This window comes from Cricetulus griseus, assembly GCF_003668045.3.
Source record: "Cricetulus griseus strain 17A/GY chromosome 1 unlocalized genomic scaffold, alternate assembly CriGri-PICRH-1.0 chr1_1, whole genome shotgun sequence".
In the NCBI taxonomy this organism is placed as follows: Eukaryota; Metazoa; Chordata; class Mammalia; order Rodentia; family Cricetidae; genus Cricetulus; species Cricetulus griseus.
In genome coordinates this window covers 56,616,628-56,624,153 of record NW_023276807.1, presented here as the reverse complement: position 1 = coordinate 56,624,153, position 7,526 = coordinate 56,616,628, and the positions used below count along the sequence as shown (strand labels likewise).

Below are 7,526 nucleotides of genomic sequence, written 5' to 3'. Positions count from 1 at the left end.
GGTGGGGGTGGGGCATGGAGGGTGAAACCGCCCACCCATGCTGGTTCAAAGAACTCTTTTCCAATCCGTGAGTCACTGAATCCAACAAACAATAAAAGAAGTAAAGTAACAGGGAGAGTTACTGAAGAGAGTTCAGTGGGACTGGGAGGGGCATGAAGGAGGGCAGTGGGGGATGAAAAGGGACAAGATACATCATATAGATGGGTGGTGTTTTCAGAGAACGACGACGCAGACTCACACGCTGAAACTGTAAGCATGCTCCCAATTAATTGCTTCCTTTTATTCATTGCCTTGGTCAAGGTGTTTCTGCACAGCAATAGAACAGTAATTAAGACAGGATAACCAAGGGCAGTAGCAATAAATAGACTGCATGTTTTGAGAACCTATTAGCCCTAGCCAACAAGTCAAAAGAGGGCTTCCCATGTCTGATACTGGGGATTTTATCAGATGGTCTATGGCTCTTGCTAGGAGCATTGTCAGCCCAGATGAGAGAAGGAGAAATAGGGAGGGAGGGAGGGAGAGAGAAAGAGAGAGAGAGAGAGAGAGAGAGAGAGAGAGAGAGAGAGAGAGAGAGAACAAACATTGAGTAGGATCAGCCCCAGACACAATCTGATTCCTGTGGGACATTTATTTATTTATTTATTTTGTAATTTGTTAGCACAGCATCTAAAGTGCACTTTTCTTTTCTTTCTTTTTTTTTTTTTCTGTCTCTGAAACTTGCTTAACTGAAGAAATTTGGGCTACCTAACTCACTACTCTAATATACATATTTTTTGAGACAGGATTTTAGGTATCCTCTGATACACAGATCCCGATCCTCCTGTCTCCACCTCCTCGGTGCTGGGATTACAGATGTGCATCATCTTGTACATTTTTTGTGGTGCTGGGACTCAAACCCAGGGTGTCAGGCAAGCTAGGTAAGCACTCTAGTCACAGGGCTACATCCCTCCCACGAGAAAGAATTTAGGTTCTTTATCCATTTTTTTTTTTTTTTAAATCAAAGGATTGAGCTAAATTATTTCTTTTCTGTTTTGAGGTGATTTCTTGCTGTGCAACCAAGGCCTGGAATTGGAGACCATTCAGAGTGCTGAGATTACAGGTGTGTCAGTCACCACACCTAGTTGGACTAAGTTATTTATAGGAGATTTTCAGCTTTGAAAATTGTTAACTCGACAGCCCTACCTTTCACTCCTGTTGTATCTCATATTGCCACCAGGGAGCGCCTAACACTTCTAGTGTCTGTGTAATAAGGCTATGGTTTAAAAGGCTTGGAATGCCATCCTAGCACAGGACATGGTGGTGCATACTTCTAATCTCTGGACTAGGGTGGCTGGGATGGAAGACAATGAGTTCTATAATTGACTTGACTACAGAGCTAGAGCCTCTTTCTTCCCCTCTAAAGGGTTTACTTTCTTTGGCAGGGGTGGGTTGTAGGTAGGTGGGGGAGCAGTTCTCTACTCCACAGGTTTGAGGCATGAAGTCTATCTAGCAACTGCCTATGAGGCCCACAGCCTACACTTACCCATCGCCACCTAGAAGAATCTAACATGGGAAGAGTTCCAGAAAAGCTTATTTAGCTTGTTCCTTTGCAGTTTCACCCAAGCGCTCACCTGTTCAACTCAATCTCCTTTTCTTTGTCATTTCTGTCCCACACTCTCTCCTACTCCCAGACTCTTGCAGGGCTTCTAGAACTTTCCATTTCTCACTGCTCTGTAAGTCTTCACATATTTAGGCTCATAGCATGGCTGTTTGTCTTCCCCAGTTCAAGCGCTCAGGCTTTGTGCTTGCAAAAGCAGTTTGCCTCCCATTCAAGGATGTAAATCTCCTTCAGTTTGACACCTGGCTGGAGAAGGGACTAGAAAGGCTGTCTCTTTAGATGTCAGATCCACTGGTGACAATCTGCAGATGGAATCCACAGCCTAGCTCAAGCCTAAACACTCCAAAGGAGGCGAAGAGTCGGCACATGCATATGTGTCCAGCGAGACCCAAGCAGTATGAGCTCCTGGACACTCTTCAAGGACAAATTCTATAAACCGAAGACCCCTCCCCCAAAATTACCCTCTCCTAGGCCTGGGCAACTTTCCTCAGAGATGCTGGGAAAATATCCAGAGATTCAGAGGAGAGGCCCTTTGATCCCCGGGCTCAACTAAGACTTCCTTACTAAGGGCCATAGTTCAAAAGCAGAAACCCTGCCAAGAAACCGTCTGCATTCAGACACCAGAGATCTCATACTGCGTTGGGTTGGAAAGGAGAAAGTCATCTTTGGTATGCAAACATCCTGAGAAATAAAACCTGAGCTCTAGGAGAAAAGGGAGCTGCATAGACTAGGTCCAGTTCACAGGGAACATCCATATGTGGAAATGCATGTAGCTTATTGTGTAGGCAAGGTGAGGTTTTATATCTCTAGAGCCCCCAAACCCAGCCAATGCAAGGCATGCTAAACATTTGCTGATCAACTAACTGGCTGTCCTGAAAATCAGCCTACTCGAGGAGTTAAAGAGGCGCCTGCACAATACTCCAGTGACTTCCATAGAACTTTTTTCCCATGAGAAACATGTTAGATAAGAATTATAAAGACCGAAATGAGGAAAAATAGTATGAGCAGATAGTTGTAGCTCCAATTCTGGTAAGAATTTATTATCCTCTAGAATAATAATTCTAGAGGGTACAGAAACACACACACACACACACACACACACACACATTGTAGACACACATCTGTTAATATAACATAGGACCCGTTGCCCCTTGCTAAACCAGTGCTCTGTACTTCTAGATACACACACAAAGAAAGCACAGAACCAATGTGTCAACGAGACCTTATTAACCCAGGCTAGTTTATGGTATGAAAGAGTCCTGGTCCTGGACACAGAAAGCCCCCTCATCTAGTAAGACAGATGAGTCATGCATGACTAGATCCCAGAAGTTTCAGAAAGGGTAGGAAGGAAGGAGAAGCAAAGACTTGACAGTCCCATTTACACAGACAGACTTTTTGGTTCTGTCTGAGGAGGATTAAGAAGAAAGGGGCAAAGATTATTCCTAATTTATTACCCCTGTCAAAAGGCAGCTCTGGGCAGGGAAGCCAGCAAGTGGATTATAAAAAGAAAACAAATGGAAAGAAAAGAGAGCAAAGGACAAACGACACTCGGTAATATTTATTAATTTGATTTTAAATGGAAAAGGGACCCATTCCAATGGCTCACCTTCCTATGAACCCTGGAATTCCCCCAAACCTTGATGTCCAGACTGTGAGGTAGATCAGGGCTGTGGTGCGGAATGTGAGAGATGCTCTAAGATGGTGCTTACAGAGCCATGGCGAGGAGCCAGGGACAAAACCTCAAACTCTGTTGTTCTTTCCTGGCTTCTTGCCCTCAACTAATCAGAGATACAGAGCCTAGAGAATCACAGCCGCTTATTGGGGTCAGGAAAGCAGAAAGGAGGTAGGTAGGTAGGGTGCTTTCTTTGCCCTCAGCACACAGCACACACAGAAGCAGGACCATGGGTATCCCTCCAGAGTCATAGGTTGCTCAAAGGGCAGCTGGGCACAGGTGGCCGGACACCCCAGCTGCTGAGGTAGTAGTGAAGTTAAAGGTGGGTCTTAGAAAACGGTGAAACCCACTTGGTAAGAGTTCCCCTTCACATCTGCAGTCTAGTCAGCAGGCTCCCAAGAGTCGAGGTTTTCAGCGGAGGAGGTGGGGGGGAACCACTCTGAGTGGAAATTAGTCGTTTTACTAAAATTCTGCATCCACGGAGTCTTTTCTTGTTTTTCTGGCAAAAAGCAAACAAAACAAAATAAATAAACAAACAAACAAAAATACTCTCCAGAAATTCTGCAAAATTGAGATAATTTTTTTTGGGGGGGTGTAACTGGTCAAGGGGGCAGAGACCAAGCACCGGAGGGGAGGGGGCAGTTACTGAGGAACCCTGAAAAGCATTTTTACTTTCCAAAGGTATAGGGACCATCCAGAACTCCCCACCACCTCAAATCCCATCCTACAGCTTCAACCTGAGGGAGGGGTGCAGCTCAGATTTCAACTCACAGGTTTCTTGCTGGATCTAGGTGGGCCTTCATGCGGGAAATCGTCGCTCACTTTCGTAGTCAAACCTTTGGGAGAAACTGGAGCTGAGGTCGAGGGGTTGGTAACTCCACTACTATCTAGGTAGTCCCAGCTAGGTGTAGAGAACCTGGGCGGCTAAAGAACGGAACTAGAAAACCCAAACTAGAGGCGACCAGGGAGGTCAGAAACCCGACGGCAGAGTAGCAATTGCTTGTGGGGGCTGGCTCATCTGATCCTAGGGTGAGCAACCAGTCCTCCCCTTTGCCTCAGCCCCAGGGACTGGATCCAAGAAAGGGAAGGACCCCTATATTGCATTTTAGTTCCTACTCTCTTTCTGTCCTCTCTAGGCAATAGGCCCTGGTCCCCCCCCCCTTACCCCCAACTCAAAAGTAGAGACAGAAAGTGTCCGCACCAGGAGCCCCCGGTTCTCTGCCTGTGTCCCCTACCTGCTGAGTGGCGGGCTCTGTCTGGACTCGGCTGAGGTGGCTCCCGCGGGACTGGCTGGGAAGGTGACAGCGCGTGCCTCCTCCCGCCCGCGGCCACCGCAGCTGCATAGAAGACGGCGGAAAGCGTCGCGGAAGTCCGGGCTGCGGCAGTAGATGAGCGGGTTGAAGGCGGAGTTGGCATAGCCCAGCCAGTTGAGGGCGATGAAAAACCCGCTGGGAACTAGAGAGGGCCCCGCGAGGGCGCGCAGCACGTTAGCCAGAAAGAATGGCAGCCAGCACAGAGTGAAGATGCCCATAATGAGACCTAAGGTGCGCAGGGCGCGGTGCTCCCGGAGCGGCAGGAGTCGAGCCTGCCGCCGGCCGCAGGAGGGCACTCCATCCGGAGCCGGGCTTGTCCCGCCTGTGACAGGGGACGGAGAGCGCGACAGAGTCTGCGGAGACTCCTCGGGTGGGAAGCGGCCCAGTTCCCGGCGCAACAAACGCCGTTGGCGCTTAGCCACGACGAACACTCGAGCGTAGACGAAGAGCATCACAAGCAATGGAAGGTAGAAGGAGACAGAGGAGGAGAGCAGCGCGTAGGGCATGTTGGAGGCGAAGGAACAGCAGCGCGGATCTGAGTGGCATTCTTGAGCCTCGGCGTCCGCCCCTACGCGCCACCACTGGCTCATGATGGGCGCAAAGGATACCGCGGCAGACACAATCCACACCAGGACCACCGCCGCCCGGGCTCGGCGCTTGGTAACCAGCGTGCTGTAACGCAGAGGGTTGGTGACAGCCAGGTAGCGGTCCACAGCCAGGGCGCACAAGGTCTCGATGCTGGCGGTTACACAGAGCACGTCCACCGACGTCCACAGCTCGCATCCAGTTGCACCCAAGGGCCAATGGCCAGTCAGCGCCAATGTGGCCCCCGGTGGCATTACGAGGAGTCCCACTACCAAGTCAGCTGTGGCCAGCGAAGTCACAAACACGTTGGTTATGGTCTGGAGTCTCGGCGTGCGGGCTATGGCTACGATTACCAGCAGGTTGCCTCCCACCGTGGCCATCGCCAACAATGTCCCAGCCAATGCCGCTGCCCATGGCACCCCTGGCAACCCACTCGTGTTGGCTGCACTGGGGTCCAATGTGGGGGCATCTGACCACAAAGCCAGAGAGCTGTTCTTGTGAGGCCACGGAGCCATCTCGTGTCGCGCTTGGGGTGGGGAAGTTCCCCCTGACCCCTGGCTCAGGGTAGGGGACAATAGAACTTGTGAACGACTCCTCCAGCCTGGGCCATCTTCCCTAGTTGCTGGGGTAAGTCTGTCAGCTTCCCTCCATCTCAACCCCCACACCCTAGATCCCAGGAGGAGTGGCTGCTTTTAAAGGCACAGCATCCAATAGTCAGGAGAGGAGAGGCCTCTGGAGGGTAGAGAGGGACGTCCTGCCATGGCACTCCCTCAGCACCGGTTTCCTGGAGCTGGGCAGCTCTTTCCTGGCATGGCCTGCAGCAACCCTGCAAAGGAAGGGAGAACCTCCCACCCTACCCTTTGCCCAACAGGGAAGGTGACCCTCTCCCAAGACAACAAAACCATCAATGTAGCCCCTCTTCTTCTCAGATGTCATCCCAAATTGTTTGAGATAGGATCTCCTGTGTTGTTCAGAATGCTCTGGACCCTCAGATCCTTCTGCCTCAACCTCCCCAGTGCTGGGATTACAATCCTGTGTGCCACCACTCCCAAGTCTAAGGTCTTTCTGTGAAGCAATATCAAGTGGCCGATGTGCTTTTCTCTCTCAGCAGATGAGATCTGTCCCCTTTCCTTTCTTCAGTTTTGCTCACCCTCTGGTCCCCTCCACTCCTTTTTCAGTTACTGGGACATCACCTCGTCTCAGGAGACACGTTCATTTGACTTGGCATCGTGTGGCTTGGGATGTTGAGGGCTTCTGGATTCCATCTCCCTCCTGCACTGCCCCCCCCCATTTCTCCTAGAAAATTTCTAGATAAGCCCCTTCAAATTCTGGAGTAATAAAGACACATCAAAAATGAAGAATGGGAACTGGGGGTGTAGTTCAGTTGTAGAACACATACTCAGCATGCCTGGGGATCAGCACTGAAAGAAAGAAAAAGAGGGAGAGAGAGGGAAAAGAGAGAGAGAGAGAGAGAGAGAGAGAGAGAGAGAGAGAGAGAGACAGAGACAGAGACAGAGACAGAGAGAGAGAGAGAAACTGGGATTGAGGCTAACGTTTGTCTGATGTTCTCAACCTGTGGGTCATGACCCTTACAGTGGCTGCATATCAGATATTTACATTCTGATTCATAACAGCAGCAAAATTACAGTTATGAAGTAGTAACACAATAATTTTACAGTTGGGAGTCACCACAACTTGAGGAACTGTATTAAAGTGTCCTAGCATGAGGAAGATTGAGAAACACTGATCTAGCACCACCCTCAGTTCTCAAAAAAAGAAAAATGTTTTGTCACCTTCCCCAGGATAAAGAGTTTTCATCTACTTCTTGGAGATTTATCTCTAAGAAACAGAGGAATGCCTTTGTGTGCGTGTGAATGTGTGAGTGCACCACATGTCTTCCTCAGTTTTATTACCTCAAGGCAGGGTCTCTCACTCAGCCAGAAAGCTTTGTTTTGGCTAGGATGGCTGCTCCTGAGCTTTTGAGATTCACATGTCTCTGCTGCCCAGGAACTAGGGTTATGGGCATGTGCAGCCATGCTCAACTCTTTCCTTGGGTGCTGGGGATTTGAACTCAGGTCCTCAAACTTGCAGAGCAAACACTCTTGCCTCCTGAGCCATCTCCCTAGGCCCTTAACAGTGCATTGCCAGAGTTTGTAGAAGGGTAAGGTTGGTATTTAATGCCTCTGAAGTCTCTTATGTAGTACTTTCCCTTACTGGAAGACCAGTTCCTTCCTGTTCCCTCCCCTCACACAGATTTATAAGGCCTAACTGTCTTCCAGGCTCCCAGTCTTTAAAACAGTTGGGAATGAAAGGCTTAGAAATAAGCCTCTGGTGACTAGGGATACAGCTCAGTCAGTGA

At 49.5% G+C, this 7,526-nt stretch overlaps 1 protein-coding gene across 1 annotated transcript; it reads right to left on the bottom strand.

Moving 5' to 3' along the window:
- Nucleotides 1-4,500: 4,500 nt before the first annotated feature.
- On the bottom strand, nt 4,501-5,682 carry Adrb3 (adrenoceptor beta 3). Its single transcript, XM_035452235.1, has one exon. It carries the CDS (start codon nt 5,680-5,682, stop codon nt 4,501-4,503), a length of 1,182 nt encoding a protein of 393 aa, XP_035308126.1.
- Between the last annotated feature and the right edge of the window lie 1,844 nt (nt 5,683-7,526).

What these genes read in the sequence shown, in the direction of transcription:
- Adrb3 (XM_035452235.1), bottom strand. Translation starts at nt 5,682, where the DNA reads ATGGCTCCGTGGCCTCACAAGAACAGCTCTCTGGCTTTGTGGTCAGAT.